Source organism: Pocillopora verrucosa, chromosome 14, assembly GCF_036669915.1.
Source record: "Pocillopora verrucosa isolate sample1 chromosome 14, ASM3666991v2, whole genome shotgun sequence".
Lineage (NCBI taxonomy): Eukaryota > Metazoa > Cnidaria > Anthozoa > Scleractinia > Pocilloporidae > Pocillopora > Pocillopora verrucosa.
In genome coordinates this window covers 3,717,499-3,735,106 of record NC_089325.1, presented here as the reverse complement: position 1 = coordinate 3,735,106, position 17,608 = coordinate 3,717,499, and the positions used below count along the sequence as shown (strand labels likewise).

At 39.5% G+C, this 17,608-nt stretch overlaps 2 protein-coding genes across 2 annotated transcripts; one reads left to right on the top strand and one right to left on the bottom strand.

The window, feature by feature from the left end:
• Positions 1–133: 133 nt before the first annotated feature.
• On the bottom strand, positions 134–3,021 carry LOC131769350 (uncharacterized). The gene is made up of 3 exons (XM_059085074.2): positions 2,886–3,021; positions 1,718–1,952; positions 134–1,046 (listed from the first exon to the last, which is right to left on the bottom strand). The coding sequence occupies exons 2-3, from the start codon at positions 1,950–1,952 to the stop codon at positions 355–357; spliced, it is 927 nt and encodes a 308-aa protein (XP_058941057.1). The 5' UTR covers positions 2,886–3,021; the 3' UTR covers positions 134–354.
• Positions 3,022–3,075: 54 nt separating this feature from the next.
• On the top strand, positions 3,076–17,452 carry LOC131769347 (uncharacterized). Its single transcript, XM_066160888.1, has 19 exons — positions 3,076–3,203; positions 3,576–3,638; positions 4,554–4,802; positions 5,522–5,674; positions 5,833–5,982; positions 6,299–6,472; positions 7,300–7,346; positions 7,483–7,591; positions 8,538–8,648; positions 8,921–9,036; positions 10,012–10,115; positions 10,740–10,835; positions 11,121–11,536; positions 12,306–13,010; positions 13,443–13,736; positions 14,334–15,107; positions 15,940–15,988; positions 16,189–16,385; positions 16,901–17,452. The coding sequence occupies exons 2-19, from the start codon at positions 3,597–3,599 to the stop codon at positions 17,153–17,155; spliced, it is 4,041 nt and encodes a 1,346-aa protein (XP_066016985.1). The 5' UTR covers positions 3,076–3,203; positions 3,576–3,596; the 3' UTR covers positions 17,156–17,452.
• The last annotated feature ends 156 nt before the right edge of the window (positions 17,453–17,608 follow it).

The following is a 17,608-nucleotide window of genomic DNA, read 5'->3' as shown; positions in this document are numbered from 1 at the left end:
TGAGACTACAAAGTTGCTGCAAGGAAGACCAATGATTGAGAGACAACACTGTTACTTCCAAAGAGGGTTAATTCTGAAAAAGGTTGGTTGCTCAGGACTGACTGGGCTGTATTTAAAAGAAACACACAGGATCTACAATCTTTACTATTTTTTAATAAGTCATTTCCGTCAATTGGGACATTTTTAACTGTGCACCATTTCACACTACATATTTAGCTGTTCCAAAAAACACCAACAAGTTTAGTTTGCAACATTTACATGTCAGACAAATCTTGTCCCATCAGTGAAAATCACAAAAACTGTTAAAATATCCACTCAGTAATTCAGCTGATACAGTCAGATTAGTTCAAAAATTTAGGCATCCTTGAAGCGAATACTGAGATACAATTTCTTGAACTCATCGAAGCCAGCCAGGACACCAGCACCTGCCATACCACGGAGGATGTTTGCTCCAGCACCCTTCATCAAGGACATGAAACCCTCGCCCTTGATAATCTGCACAGTGCAGTCGATGGAACCCTTGTACTTCACTGCTTCTCCTGATGTCATCATCATGCGTCGACGGATGGTGTCAATTGGATAAGAGGCCAGGCCAGCAGATACTGTTACACCATAACCCAAGACAAAGGAGATGAGCAGTCCAGCATCTTCACCCAACAGAAGTGGCTTCAGGGTATCATACAGACCAAAATAGAAGCCACGGTACACAATGATACCAACACAGGAAATGACAAAACCTCTGTACAGACCAGCGATACCATCAGATGCCAGTGTCTTGCGGTACACATCAATAATGCCGTTGAACTGCCTATCACCCCCTTTAGAACCTGCCTTTGCATCATTGGCCAGCCTTGTTCGGCAGTAATCCAGAGAGTAGACGAACAGCAAGGACATGGCACCAGCAGCTCCACCAGAGGCAATATTCTTGCTAAACTTGGTCCCATAGGAATCAGTTTTCTTGGGTTTGAAAAGGGCCTTAATCTGATCCTTGAAAGCGAAGTTCAAAGCTTGTGTTGGAAAGTAACGGATGCAATTGGCAAGGTTACCTGGAGAAGAGCAAAAGAGTATATGGTTCTATTAATCTTTAACTCCCAGAAATTATTAACATTTACCTTCTCCCTACAACATTCATGTTGTCCAGCAAAAAAGTTATGAGTATACTTTAAATTATCAATGAGAAGTTATCTTGATCGTAAACCAAATTCTTGCAACTAATTTACAAGGAAAAGTGTAGCAGCTAGAGGGGAGAATTAACAATCAGATCTTGGGAGTTAAAGGGTTTGGCAAATGTTAAATTCTGTTTTCACTCTACACCCAAGATTTAAATTGTTCTTTACACCAGCAAGACAATTTAAATCAGCAATTACACAGGTCGCAAAGCAACCATTTGAGAGGGTTTCTGTAAAAGAGAGAAGAGTGACTGGAAAAAAACCCTTAGAATTAGGAGGATAACCATCAGCCAAATTAACCCACAAGTTACACTAGGTTTGCAAACCAAAGTTGGGTTGTTTCGGTTGAGGCAAGTGCTCTCCACACAACTCCATGCCTATCACTCCCTCTCCCCCCCCCCCTCTCAAATTCGAGGAGGGGGAAGGGAGATCTGCAATAGAATGGTTTACCATCCAGATGGAGTAGTAGAGTAGTAAACATTCTCTGACAGCTTGAACTGCTTTTAACTACAAAGAGGCAGACTGACTTATGAATCAAAACTTCTCACCTCTCCAGAAAGAAAGAAAACCCTCAGCTCTGTATGTCCTCATCGTACAGTCCACAACACCCTTGTATGGGGTATCCAAGCGTCCAGCCTTCAACATCTCATCTTGATTTTGAACAAGAAGCTTCACTCTCTCAATTGGGGCAGCAGCAGTTTTGGAAATGATAGCAGCAGCACCACTAAGTCCAAAGTTCTCAATAAAATGTAGCTTTTTCTCACTTGGAACCACTTTTGCCATCTGAAAGAAATGGAAAAAAGGTTACATTTCTCACACAACTGTAGGAATAATCTGCTGGTTGCAAATTAAATCTTTACAAATATGAACTTTAAAACAAATGCATACTTTCAAGAATTGATTAAAAAAGGGAAGCCTATGCCAGAAGGAATGTCCTTTTCTTTATCTAGACGAGTTCACCAATTGTTGGAAGACGTACAGTTAGTAAAGAGGACAAGTTTCCACATGTACAAGTTCCCAAGTGACAAGAGTTGCAGTTCGATTTGCAGTTTCTTTTTTTCACCACTAAGCCTTTACTATATTACACTTAACCTGAACTATCACTTCCCGAACAAACACAAAGTATAAAAAGGAAACGGTAGAAAGGTTTTAAGGAAACAATATTCGCCGCGAGGGACGGTGATTATTAAGTACATTTCAAAATTGACGAGGGTTGTACGAGCGGAAACTATCGAAGGAATGCACAGAAAACGTCACTTCCGAAAACGATGTCGATATCAAATCAGAAAGTATCGAAAGAAATTATTGGTCAAGATTGGGTATAACAGCAATAAACTGATATTTTAAGGCTTTCCTGTGGCCAACAGAATATCGACAAACGTAAAAATTTTGTTAATGAAGTTTTAATCTCAACTGAGCCACGTGACCAATCACGTTGGAACATCTTCGACCGGCAAAGGCGGAATTCAAGGAAAAAACCTTTTAGTACTTTAAATGAAAGAAGGCTAAAGTGAGCTTTAAAACCGAAGTTTCTTCAACATCTCACAAGAATCACTATATTTTCGTAACTTTGCGATCGAATCGAATCTTTTGCGCGAGTGACGCTCTCTAATATCACAACTCGAAATCACAACTTTCACGAATTATGTGCTTCATGGATAAATAAACAGTAATCACAAAAGATTTAAAAGGTCAGATAAAGAAATTACCACTTACTTTGAATATCCTAGAGTAATGAATCAGCCAAAACTATTAAACACTCGACAAGAACTTAGGCTTCGACCGGCGAAATCCGTAGACCTTCGTTGTAAGGGAAGATCAAAGGTTGTAGAACGCATGTAAGCCACGCATGTTTCCTCTGATTGGCCAGATTTTTACATGTGACCAAGATGCTAGGATTGGAGACGAACGACTTGGAACGCCTTGTGGATATTGCAGCGTGCACTCGGTGCACGAAACATTCTCAATACACAGGAAATTGATAGAAAGCGGTTTGTTTTTGTCTAATCAGTAAGATGCGAGTTTTGGTGTCATGTAAGTATATATCTTACCAAGAGTTCCGTTTCTATGCCGTTTGAATGGGAAAACTTGAATTTTTATCGCTGATCGATTGTGCATACTTTTCCTTAAATAATACATATTTGCTCCATTACCGATGAATCAAGCCTCAGAACGTACTCAAATCATCACTGATACTGCTTCTTTTTTCTTTGTTAGTTTCATTGCCAACATATGAATGCAATATTTCAAATATCATCGAAAAAGTCTAGTCTACCCATGTGGGAAAAAGCAATTTAGAGCGCTATGTTTATTGATGCCACACCCCCCAAAGTTTCGACACACTTGCTGGTACGTGATGTACAGTTTTTCTTTCGTCCCACTCTTCTTTGTCTAAATCTCTTTTAGGAGTCTCTGGTTACTTTCAATATGATGAAAAAGCTTAAGAGACAACCAAAGGCAGATAAAAATGTAAGTGTCATGGTAGTTGTTTATTTAACCCTTTAACTCTCAGATCAAATTTGTAATTCTCCTTTCTGTCAACCATACAAGTCTTATGTTGTTAGTTCAGAGAGTTAAGCATTGGATCAACTAACTATCCCCAAATTTATATTTTTCTTTCTTCTCATTACTTATCTGGTTGATATTGTATTGATATTGTAATGAGAAGTTCTGTCTTAGTCACTCAAGGGAGTTTAAGGATTAAAACTTGACTTTTTTTAATTATTTGAGAAAATTTGTGTTCAAAAGGCCATGTTGCAAGCCATCAACCAGAGTAATCAATATTTCTAGTTTTAAACTTGATAGGAAGCCATTTAACCTTTTAACTCCCAAGGTCTGATTGTTAATTCTCCCTTCTAGCTGCTACACGTTACCTTGTAAATGAGTTGCAAGAATTAGGTGCTAGATCAAGATAACAACTTCTACCTGATAAGTTTGAGTATTCTCATAACCTATTTGCTGAATAATGTGCGCATATTTTAGGGAAAAGTTAAGTATCAATTACTTTTGGGAGTTGAAGGGTTCAATTGTTGAGGCTTTAAATAATCTCAAGTTTCAGCTCCAAAAGGGAGTAATAATGGTGATGAGATGGTCCTATGAATGGGTAGGAGACATAGTTCCTCGATGTTTTGTAAACTGGATGCTAGATTAAGGTGTTTGCGTCTAATCCACAAATAAGGCTATTTTGTTACATCAAACAGTATCTTCTAGTTGATAATTACATTCTTTCTCATCACTTCTCTGTTTGAAATTATGTAACATTGTTAGGATAAATTCATTCCTTTTTTGTTGTCTGCAGGGAGTGAAAGGGTAAACAGGGTGGTCACATGGAAGGGTTCTGCGGTATATATTGTTAAAAGTAATTATGATGTTCTTCTTGTATAGGCCCCAAGGAGTCTTCGAGTGGAAAATTTAACTGAACTTGACAAGCTTTATCTTCTTCTGGCTGAACACAACCTCAGAGATAGTTTCAATGTGTTGTGTTATGACTTGAAAATCCGTTCTATAGCTGATTTGAATGGACTAGATGATGAAGCACTTAGGAGATTTAGACTTCTTCCTAAATTTGCTAAAGACCAGCTGAAACAACTTCCACAGCAAGTAGGGACAGCTGATTTTGTTAATTTGGCGCTGGTAGGTTTGGGTTTCTTTTGTTTATAATGGAGGATGAGCCCATGATGTAATAGCTAAACCTCACATACAGGTTATAATGATGACATAAGTTAAGTTTCTAAAGACTTTGCAATGGGGTTATTTAACAATGATTCCTTGAGTACATGTTGGATGTGAGTTTTAATAATGGTTTTATTAAATTATATTTAAACCTTGAATGTTAGGATATTTGGAGCTTTTTTCAGCTCTGCAACGGTTGGCACAATGTATTTCCTTATAAGGTGACTCAGATAATGAACTGGCTGGATTATGGTTCTCTGGGCACACACACACAATAACCACCATTGGCATGTGGTGAATGGTGGAAGCTATGCATGCTTTCTTGGAAGAAAAGGATTATTATAACATAAATTCACTCAATCCTGTTCAAAGGCTTGGCAACCAAGCACTCCACTGTAAAATGGACTATTGAGTATATCAGTTGTCAATCATCAATTGCATATAAAAATTGAGTGGCCTATTGCTAAGTTGTTGACCCACTGTTGGTAAAGGGGAGCAGTTCTTCATGATTACCCACTTTACTTGTACTCTCTCAAATAAAGAACTGGTACAGACTAGCAAAGCCAATCAGGTTGCAGCATTTATGCTCAAACATGAGCAGAGTTGTACAGATAATGAATAGCTGTGGTTATAAGAAAACAAAAGTCAAGTGTAACTGTTGGTATCTTCCTTCCTTTTAGACACATGGAAAACTTCCCTACAAAGCTCAATTGGAGTCCCATGGAGTACCATTTATATCTGTTGATGAAATTCATGTTGTGAAGAAGATTTCATCAGGACCAGTATCTGGATCTGTTTTTGAAGCCATCTGGACAAAACCAAATGGAGAAAAGGTTAATTAAATACAGCATAATATTCTGATTGGTATGACTTGGGCAGATTTGAATTTATCCAGTTGCCCATGGCAATTACAATATTATTTCAAAAAATTATTGAATTGGAATTGTTATGAATATTACTTGACTTCATTGTGTTCATTTCTTAATTGTAGATTAGAGTTTGTTTAAGGTATGACCGAGCTCCGTCCCAAAGGAAACATTTTCTCCATGAGGCAGAATTATCGGCATCACTGAATCATGAGAATGTCCTTCATCTTTATGGAGTGATTTTGCCTGGACTGTACACTAACTCCATAGCTCTGGTAAGTGAAGATAAAAGAAATAAACACTGCATAGTATTAAAATGAACTCTCAGGCCTGTACTGTTTACAGGCCCAAAATTGAAGGTGAAAAAAATTAGGTTCTGTAACCAGCAGTTTTTATTTTGTATTAGGTACATGTATCAACAGACTTTTTTTAACACTTTTTAACTCTAATATGTGATTTTTACTTCTCTCCTTTAGCTGTTGCATGTTTCCTCATAAATTACAGCTGGAAGCTGCAAGAATTTGCTAGAATTGAAATCATGTTTGAACTGGTAATTCAGTACTGCACTTAGATCAATGATGTTTACTTTAGGTGGTGGATTTTGCCATGTATGGGAACATCGTGGAAGCCATGCCACGGCAGTCAGTGTACAGTCTGCTGCAGATGATTTCCCAGATTGCGGCGGCCATGGAATACCTTGAAAGCATAGGTCTAGTTCATACACGAATAGTGGCTTCATCTGTATTTGTGGTCGCACCTGGCAAGGTACAGGTTGATGAAAGTGTACTCAAAATTACTCTCATGTTGTCACACCTAGTTGGTTATAGTTGGTTTTCTGAACTGATTATTAATAATGAATGTTTGTTTGAACTATTCATGGACTTACACCTTCACTCTTTAGCTGGTATAAGGAGAGGAACATGTTAACATGCCCTTAACTTTTTCTTTCATATTTTCAATCTTCCCTCTTTTTTGTCACTAACTTTTGAAAGCCTTTTTTTTTGTCCATTGTAGCCCGTTTTTTCAAGGTTTGGGTTGTTTTCAACCTTTTATCTCCCAAGGTCTGATTATAAATTCTCCCTTTTAGCTGCTACACATTTGCTTTAAATTACTTGAGAGAATTTGGTGTTAGATGAGACAAAAACTTCTACTTGATCAGTTTGAGTATTCCTATAAGTTGTTTGCTGGTTGTTTTATGGATATTATAGGGTGAAGTTGCATGTAAATCACTTCTGGGAGTTTATGGGTTTAGTCAGTTATCATGATGGTAATTATGAAGCAGACCAGATGCTGGTGCATAACAGGGGTAAGTTTCTAAAGAAACTGGTGGTGTGTCAGTGGGATAGTATAACAGGGTAATTTTAATTAGTGTTATTAGCTGAGTTGATAACATAAATTGGCCACTGTATAGAGTTCAAAGCTGATGTTTCAAGTGTTGGCCCTTTGTCAGAGTGAAACTGATGCTGGTGCACACTGGCAAATGGTTTCATGTGAACTGTGCGTTTCAACACTCTTTGCATTGATTCAATGCAGGCCACAAATCAACTCACTCAAGGCATCTCAAGATAATGAAACTTTTTTTCTATTTGCAGATCAAATTGGGAGGGCTCTGGGGATGTTTTCAAAGAGACAAGAAAGAGTTAGTATTATAATAATATTGATACCTTTCATGTGAATTGTTGAAAAAAAAATTCCAGAGTTCTCTTTTAGGGTTTTTGTACACATTGTTCTTACCAATAAATTCTATCTTCTGTTTTTTTTTAATTTCCTTCCAGTTCTTCTACAAAGAAAGGGGAGACAGTAAGCTGGTTTGCACTAATTGCCAAAGATTTGTTTCGTAATCTGGCACACCATCAGGATTTATTATCCTCGACAAGGGAAAAGGTATCACCAACTATAATTAAAGTAAGCCCTGAGATTTAAGAAGTAATCCCATGGTAGGATTTTCTGCCTGAGTTTTGTCCGGCAAAGGACTTTCAGTTTGTGTCATTCATCACCTAATTTGTAACCTGATCACAAGACCTTTGAAGAGTAAAGTGGCAAGTTCTTTAAAATCTTAAGAATGACAAAATTCTAGTTGAGTTTAGCAGTCAATAACATTATCAGTTGCAATTGAGTAATCGGTTCCCATGTACAAAATACTAATTAAAATAACCTTTTTTTCAAAAGCATGGAGCTGTGCCTAATATACTGTACTAGGGAAAATTAAATAGTAATAGGACTAAGTGGAGCACAATTTGGGGAGTTAGTGGGGAAGTGATTTCAAATTGGCGGAGAATGAATTGTATGTCTCTGAATTGTATGTCACAAAGTAAGATTACCAACTATTTGTGTCAGTGACAAAATACAAGAAACTCAGGATTGAAAAATTTAATGCAAGAGCACATATCCATCTTATTGAAACTTAATAATAATCATTTGCTGGTTAATTTTGTACATTTTGCTATGTTTTCAATGTGGACCTCTCAACCTGATGTTAGAAGTTTTCTTTATTTTGATTAGCTAGGTAGTTGAGTTTTATTGGCTGATGTCTGAAAGTCCATAATTTTTATTGGCAGCTTAACTGTCCTATATGTAATCTGATGGGTGAAATTGGACAGTTTGGATCTGAAACAGCCACTTAGGCCACAAATTAAGCTATTGAAAATCACTCAATATTCAAGCATTTTGTTGTTGCCACAGTTATTTCCTGCTCACAATAAGGTTACCATTTAATTTAGAGTGTGATCAGTGCGGTGAATTTAAGTTTTGGAAAGACTAATCAGATGACTGTTTGGTTTTTCAAAACACAGTTAGTTATCCTGATAACAATTTTCTGTTTCTTTCACAGCTTGTAAATAATGTCCTCATACCTGATGTGCTGAAGGATTTATTTGATCAATGCAATGCAAAAAACCCAAAGAGCAGACCTCTTATGTCTGATGTTGCAAAAACTCTTTCAGTGAGTGTTTTATAAATAATAATTAACAACTATACACCAAAGCAGAGGTGGCTTGTAGTCACTGATAGATATTTACCAAGCTGCAAAGCAGTGAGGTAAATATCCACCACTGGCCAGGGACATTGAGATGGTGAATAGTTGTGTTAGGATGTGTTAAAACAGTAGAATGATATTGCACAAAAATATGATTGATGAAAATAGTCCATTAAACACTAAGGTATCCAACTCATTAACTAATTTTCTTTTTTTTTTTTTTTTTTTTTAATTTACAGACTTTTTCTCTTCCCAAACTACTGGTCAAAGTAGATTGTAATCGTCAAGTGCCACATCAACTCAGTTGCAAAAAAGGGGAAGTTATTCTGTTGATTTCAAAAGCATTTCAATTTCTGTGAGTACTATAAAACACATCTTATTCCTTTAAGACTGGAAAATATTTTTCATCTGGTCAATCATTAACCCCATGAAAAAATAGTTTTATGTAATGTGGTTGGAATTATTTTCAAACTCATTTAATTCATATTTTTCTTTACCATAAAATTTCGGAATTTAGCAATTCTATCTTGCAGTTGCCATGTTTGAAATGTTATTGTAAATTTGACTTACTATGAAGACTCTGATTGGTCGAGAGTATACAGTCAATATACAATGGCGTGTGAAGTTGACATGATAACCTAATGTCTGCAGCAGATATTGGGTTATTATTTCGAGTTCAAAGTGTGCCCAATGTCTGCAGCAGATATTGGGTTATTATTTCAAGTTCAAAGTGTGCCCAATGTCTGCAGCAGATAATGTGTTATTATTTCGAATTCAAAGTCTGCCTAGTTTCCTAGCCCCTCGTTCGTGTACTGTTCTCAAACTTTTACAGACTTAAAGAGAGGTGTCCTCTTTTGCAGATTGTTTAAAAAATGAATAATGAGACAATTATAGAATTGCAGGTAATTTAGTGTTAACAACTGGGTTAAAAACCTAAATTAGCCACCGTAAAGGGTAAAAAAGCTGACGTTTCGAGCGTTAGCCCTTCGTCTAATCGCTTTGACGAAGGGCTAACGCTCGAAACGTCAGCTTTTTTACCCTTTACGGTGGCTAATTTACGTTTTCAACCCAGTTGTTAACACTAAATTACCTGCTATACTCTCCCACCGACGCAGCACCACAGTTTCTTTAGAAACTTACCCCTTTATTCAATTATAGAATTGGGTTTTCGCATGATACTATGAATTATCACTGCCAAGGTCTGAAGGCTTCAGCAGATCACTCAGACCTCGGTAGTGACAATTCATGATATGAAGCTCCACCCACGTGCTATTAGATGTTAGTTACTCTAAGGGGTCAAAAGTTTGAAAGTTAATTTTATTTTATGTAGAGAACAGAAAGTGGCCAGTTCCTCGAGCAATGAGGCATGGCTTTGTGAAAAAAGGAATGGCTCAATGGGTCTGCTTGATCCTTCAAACGCGGAAGAACTCCTCGGTAAGTTAAAAGTTCGGTGAAGTTTTTTTTTGAGAGATAACTGTGTAGCTTTGTCTGATTTACAGTTTCAATAGTAAATTGAGATAATTGCTTTTATTGAGTTGGGCGGGCTTAACTAGAAAACAGTCGTATGACAGTCACCCTGGTGTGTAGTTTACATCGTACAGTTCTACATAGCACTTCAGCGTAAGCTCAGTAAAAAAAAAACAACTCGAAATTCGTTTTTATCTCAACGTCTGCAGCCATTCCTGTTCCCTCTATGTTTATGGAGAGATTTTTGGTTGAGTGTCTTACAACCAAGTCCAAAATGATCACAACATAATCACAAGAGCCAATCATAACAAAGGATGATAACAAAAGTAGCTTTTGGCTGGTTAAAGGAGTGGTGCGAGTTTTCTAGACCAATCACATAGCGACGAAAACCAAACAGAAAACTTTCGTCACTCATTTTAAATTACCGTGGGTCCCTTTCTTTACACTTTCTTCCCGAACCAATATTCAATAGTTTCCAACAAATAAAAGTTTCATTTCTAATTCGTCAATTTTCCGCGCCACAAAATTGAAAGGTCTTGTCTTGTTGCTGATACTTTCTCTCTAAGAGTGTTCATTGCATAATATTTTTAGGACATGAAGATATCTGTTGGGAAACACTGAAACAAAATGTTGAACAAGAGGCAACTCACACCTCATCAGAAGCAAAACCTGACAAAGATTCAGCTGGTGAGTTCGAAAAATATGTAGTATTGAATACATTACTAACTTCTGCTTAATATGAATTTCATACAGAGGCAACGAGAGGTGGCGGGTTGGCAATGAGTACAAATCAGTACGACCAACGAGTTCTCAACAGTACATAACAGTGCTCGTATTCTCCGTACTGTTCTCTATACATTTCCTACGGTGCTGACTTAGAGAATTTAATGGAGTAACTCGCTCGACATTTCTTAGAAAGAAATTCGCGCGAAGTTTACTGTTCATAATATTTATTTTCATTCCATTCACCAGTTCCTCCCGAGATCCAAGCTCGCGGAATCGAGGCGGAGCATGCTTTTCAGCGAGCTCTTAAAAAGGGTAAGGTCCGGGTGTATCGTGGGCGCGTCATGCTGATTGGCCAGAACAGAGCCGGAAAGACAAGTTTGAAGAAGTCGCTTCTAGGTTTGAAGTTTGATCCCGGCGAACAAAGTACTGAAGGAATTGAAGTAGACCCGTCTCGTTTCGAATTGGACGTTGACCGCGTAATGAACTGGCAGCTCGTAAAAAACGAGAAATTTACGTGTGAGTTTGCGGATGATATTGCAAGACTTGTCGTTGGCGAGTTGCGCTCAAGGGACGAGGAAAAGAAGCCAGAGGTCAACTCCTCGGAAGTTGACCCTGTGCAAACTGATGTCACACAGGGGGTATCAGCGCCACAGAGTAACCAGGTATGGTGGGTCGACTGTAAGGAAAACATTGAAAAACTGAGCTCTTTGACGCACTGTACAAGCCTAAGATCGACACCTAAAGAATTGCACTGCGGGGTCCCGGCTCATTTTTATAGTATGAATTTCAAAACTAATGTATAGCATCTCGATCCTGAATGTAAAAGTAGCAAACAAAAAGCTATTGTACGGGACTAGTAAGTACCGGAACTTCTGAGAGACCGTAAAGCAGTTTTTATGTTTGCTATTCGATAGGTTATGTTTCGGTTGATTTGGACTGCTTTGTGAACAATGTTTTGTGCGAGAATATGATCTTGACCTGTCCTTTTGGTTATAGACACGGATATTTACGTTTTTCAGTGGCTCGATTGCTGTTCAATAAGATATGTCCAGTGTCAGACGTGATTGTTATTATTTGGCTGTCAAGCAGGAGGACGAAACATAACACGCGTAGTTTAGAGAACATTTTTTTGGCATGTGCTGAATAGCAGTTGTCTGTTATCCCTTTGATTCCTAAAAGGGATTAGCATCTAATTTATTTCTGACAATATCTACCTCGACTTAAACATTGAGGTCATGAGAATAAAGGAAATGATCACCATTTAACGAAGCTCTTGCTTGTTAAACAAATTCTCCTTCTTAGCAACTAAGGAAATGCACAGAGAGCAGTATAAAGCCAAGACACTCCGGTGGAAGGATATAAAGGGTTGAGATAAGAAAATACTAGTCCTATTTTAGTCTGCTGATGTCATGATTATCACTTTTTGTAAAGGTCGCAGTACCAGCAACAAGTTTTCCGGCACAGGACATCCCCACAGACACTTCAATGGAGCATTCGTCTGCAGCCGACACCGACTTAGCTGAGTTATTGCAAGATGCAGAGCTATTTCACATCGAGGTTGACAGTTCGCGAACCGTGCCTGAAAATGTTCAATCTTTAGTCGCTAAATACTTAGACAGTCAAGCAGGCTATGATCAACAGGAAAGCGACAGAGAAACAGTTGTCACAATTTGGGACTTCGCGGGGCAACATCTGTATTACGCCTCGCACCCTGTGTTTCTCTCCCCACGGGCTGTTTACGTGCTGGTGTACAACTTGAGCAAGGAACTGAGCGCCAATATGGAGCCCTGTGTTCGTCAGGGCGTGCACGATTTTATTCCACATTCCAGCGGAGAGGAAACCAACTTGGACAGCATTCTATCGTGGCTTGTTTCTATACACAACCTTAGTGCAGAGGTTAGGGCTAAAGAGAAGGACCAGGAAGAGGAACAGCCGTATTTGAGACCCCCGGTAATCATAGTAGGTACTCACGCTGACAACCCGTTCGAGGACCCTAAACGCATGGAGACTCAAATAAAGAAGAGCCTCTCGGGGAAGACCTACGAGCAGCACGTTCGCAGACCGTTTCACCGAGTGGATAATACGCGGTCTGGGGAAGACGAAGGTGTCCAGAAGGTTCGACAGGAGATAAGAGAGGTAAGTGCAATGATCAACTTGAACATCTTCGAAGCATAGAAAAACCTTCTTGCGATACTAGCCTATTGAGTTCATCGTGAAGGATGATATTCTGTTATTACTGGTTGACATTTGTGGAAAACCCCCATATGACTGGTTCACTGCGCCAGCCATCAGTCTTTCTGGTTTTCTTGATTTCTGATAATCACAAGCTCCAAGGAACGTGTTGCGAAATCGCCTGAGGGACTGGCAACAATCGTCTTGAAAAGCTCTTGTGATGATTTCATAGACAAATCGTATTGATGAATGATTTCGTTAGTTTTTTTTACGCGATTGAACATTGCTCTAGAGACTAGACTGGTTTGAAAAATGTCACACCAAGAAAATAGTTCGAACCACAGAACACAGAACTATTTTTTCATGGGGTTATTGATTGATTCAAATTGTTTGCAGGTCTTACGCTTAGAGCCATACATGGGAGAAGATGTCCCCGTACGTTGGTTTAACTTCGAGAGGGTCGTTGAAGCGCTGGTGCAACAGAAAATTTTCTACCTGAAGGTTTCTCAGCTCTACTTCATCGTGAGTAAGACATGCCTCATCGAGGACGAGGCGGAGATGGTAGCCATGTTAGATTTTTATCACGACCTGGGTATTATCATCTGGCATGGTGACACTGTAGTCCTTCAAACACAATGGCTGATTCATTTGTTCAGGAAGCTCATCACTATTCGACCTTTTGATGAACAGGTATATTGTTGACCTTTCCGTAAGGATTCCATCTTACTCTTCGATACGGTGAAACCTTTTCTTTTAGACACCTCGTGCAGGAGAAGTAACAAGCTCGTGCCCAGGGTTTCTCATCGAACCTCGTGGAACAAATGAGAGTGAGAGACTCGCTAGCGTCCGAAGGGTGGGAAGGGAAAGGGAGCTGGGAAGAAGTTGAGGGCAAAAAGCAAGAAATTCTTCGAGCCCAGAACCACTTTCGAGCGTCGACAGATGGTTCGATCTCGAGCCCTTTAAATTTGGTGTTGTTAAATTGCCATCATTTTTAAAACCTCTTACCAGCAATTCTTAGGCAAAATGTGTCAAACATTCTTTAAAAATTCCCTCAAATTTACCATTCTGGGGACTGAAATACTGCTGAAGTGCTTGTGAAAAGGAACATTTCTTTCCCACTAAAATAATGTAACTTTTATATTAACTTGTGCGTGTTTTGATTTGCATTTACAGTTCCCTTTATACCTCTGTCGTTCAAAAGTAAATTTAAGTTTCGGTCATCTTAAGAGGGGTCAGACTTGAAGATTATTTTGCAAAATCATTGATCGAATGTCTTTTTAATTCAAGAATCCGCGTCATGCAGCAGCCTGGAACGAACTTGAAGAAACTGGCCTTCTGAGTATGCGCTTAGTTGATCACGTGTTTGCCGAATTCCTGTGCGATGGCCAATCACAGAGCGACATTCTCTCCATGATGGAAATGTATGGTCTGATTGCAAGGTTCACGCCTAAAAGTGAAGCTGGAGAAGATTCGCCGGCTGTGAAGTATTTTGTCCCGGCACAGCTCTGTTCGTGTCCAGAGACAGAACTGGACACGACAGAGAGCCAAATTTGTCCTCTGTACATCAACTTTCCTGATGGCTTTCTCCCACACGGTTTGTTTCCGCAGCTCGTTTCTCGGTTCATCTCGGTTTGTCCCGAGTTGGGCTGCACAGACGAACCAAACCTATTTCAAAACCTTGCTAGGTTTATTCTGGGCGAGGATGATTTATTTCTTATTGGCAAACAGTCGTTTGTGAAAGTGATTCTCCAGACAAAGAACTCGAATGACGAAGGAGGTGGCCAAGCCGGTTTGGTCCGCGAGCGCCTGGATTCGATTCTGAGTAGTCTATCAAGTGACTTTGCATGTCTTCGTAACATGCGTTATGAATTATCCGTAGCTTGTCCTTTGTGTTGCAACAAAGCCTGCACAAAACACAAGACCAAGTCATGTACCGAAAGCGCCTGCATTCATTTCATTCCCGTTTCAAACGACGGAAAATTAATTTGCACGAAGACGTTCGGTGCCCGTTCACGACTGGAGATTCCTGGTTTAGAGAAATGGTGTGGTTGTGTTAAAAAGGTAATTTAAGACTTTTAACCGTCTTAACTTGAAAATTTTACATCGATGAAACTACACCGTCCTTCTTTGAGATTTTTTTTATTTTCTTGACGTCTCTTGTGGGATCGATCGGTCTGGCTGCGTCATTTTTGTGTGCAAGGGCAAGACTCATTTTCGCTCTGCCTCTTTCCAAGCAGGCCCCAGTTGTTCGAGGGAGAGGGAGGGATAACGCTATACGCTGAATCATCTTGTATCCGGTCATAGCACTGTACGTTTTGTTAACTCTTATCCGACGGACAACGTTTTATCCATCGGATAGCGTTATCCGTCCTTTTGAACAACTGTTCCGCCTTTTGATCAACCTTAAATATAAATGATATGAGCAGACTGTCGGAAACCTGGGCAAATGCTGAGAATAATCTGCGATGAGCTGGTATTCTGTCCAAGGAAGAGTAGCAACATTCCCAGTCGTTTCATGTTGCTTAAACCAACCTGAGCTGTGGTTTGATTCCTGACCTCACCTTTACCTCTCCAATAGAATGCCGTGGAACACTTTGCTCTGGTTTTAGCAGTTTCAAACTGTAAAGTATTTGAAAGGGTACAATCCCGTTTCTGCTCTAAATTTCTCAGTTCAGGACTGTTACTTTTAGTAAGTGAATCGCTTGCTGGTCTTCTCATTACACGCATATTCATTTGCTCTCTGACTGGTTGAAAAGTTTGAAAACCAATGATTGTGGCAAAAAAACCGTGTTGTCAAAATGAAATTGCATTTTGTTGTATTTTCACTTCACAACTTGTTATTAGAATAGTTTCAATCTATGATAAGTTAATTAAGCTTCTCCTTTTGTTTCAGAGTGACGAGGTGAGTCCTCCAGATGCACTTCGAATTAAAACTTTCGAAGGTAATCATTCCGAAACTGTTATTTTCATCACTACATGATTTCACAGGCACTAGTAGGCTGAAAGAAACTGCAAACAAAATAATGCAGTTCCTTTCGTAAATTCCGTCACCATTTAATCTTAAAAAAATCCACTGCTGGAATATACACTCTTATTTTACGGAGGAGTTCACGCAGTGTGAATTTATTTTTCCTTATTGTAGACGACATTGATAGCCCTTCAGAGATCGCGGTCCGCCTTGCAGTGTTTATCTCATATCAGTGGGGTCTCCAGGACACTGTGAAAGTATTGAGGAACACGCTAGAGGAGGCTGGGTTCGATTGCTGGATGGATATCGGTCAGATGGGTGGAGGAGACGCCTTGTATGCCGAGATAGACGCAGGAATCAGAGCGTCAAAGGTGACTCTTGAAAATCCAAGTTACGAGAATTTATGACCGTTTGCTTCACTACCCGCCCCTAGGAACGGGAGAGGCGGCCTGATGGTTGGCGCGCAGGACTCCAAGTGAAGAGATCCGGGTCCGAGCCCGGCTGGATCTTTGAGACACGCAACCCTTTCCACCCAGAAGTAGAAATTGGTAACAACAGACTGTCTGGGGAATCTGATGAAATTCTGGTGTCGGGAAGGAGGGGGCGCGCTACCTACGTTAGACTAAGTGTCCCATCCAGGAAGAGTCAGCTCCCAGTCCTAGTTCCAGTCTCGATCTCTGAATTTTACATGTACCGGGAAAGTAATTTCAGTAGCCATGCACCGGTGTACTCAATGTCATATGTAGACCCTGAAGGGTGGGAAATCTAGCAAGCACTTCGACGAGGTTTCTCCTGGGTAAAGTTAAAAAACATGGGGGTGTCAAAGATCTAATCCTGAGATACATATCTCTGATAGTAACTACACTTTTTGTTTGTTTCCGTTCAGGTCGTGATATGTTGTGTTACAAAGCGTTACTGCATATCCGAAATGTGCCAAAGAGAAGTCACTCTGGCTGATACTCTACGAAAGCCTATCATCCCAGTGCTGTTTGAGTTCATTGATTGGCCGCCTCCCGGCCAACTGGCTTTGATTTTTGCCAAGCTGCTTTACATCGACATGTCTCAACTTCCTTCCGAAAGTTTTCCTGAGGACAAGTTACAGGAACTTTTTCAAAAAGTTAAAGGCCACGTCGAACGTTGAATTGAATTGGCGGGGCTCTGAGAACAGTTGTCGCTCTCGATAGTCCCCTTCTCGTTTTTTTTTTTTTTTGCTCGCTCACCGCGCCATTTCGCTTGCCCGGCAAGCATAGTGCGTGGAACAGGCGACAAAATATAAAAATTATTGATTCTGATAAAATCAAAAAGGAACCTTGTGTTAAATAAAAGACCAGAACGGCACAAAGTAAAGGACGAATCAGAACAACAAATCGTACTTTTTCATTTTTATTCAAGACTTCTGTACAGTTCCTTTGTTTAATAAAATACGCTGTTTTAATGATCTGCGCGTGTTTTACGACGACCTGTCTGTAACTTGTCAGAAAGCTACCTTGTTCATGGCGAGATCAGTTGCAAAATAAATTTATTGAGGCTATTTTTTTATTTTGCCATTATTCCTCCGTCAACTTGAATGTGTCCGACTTTATATCTTAACCTC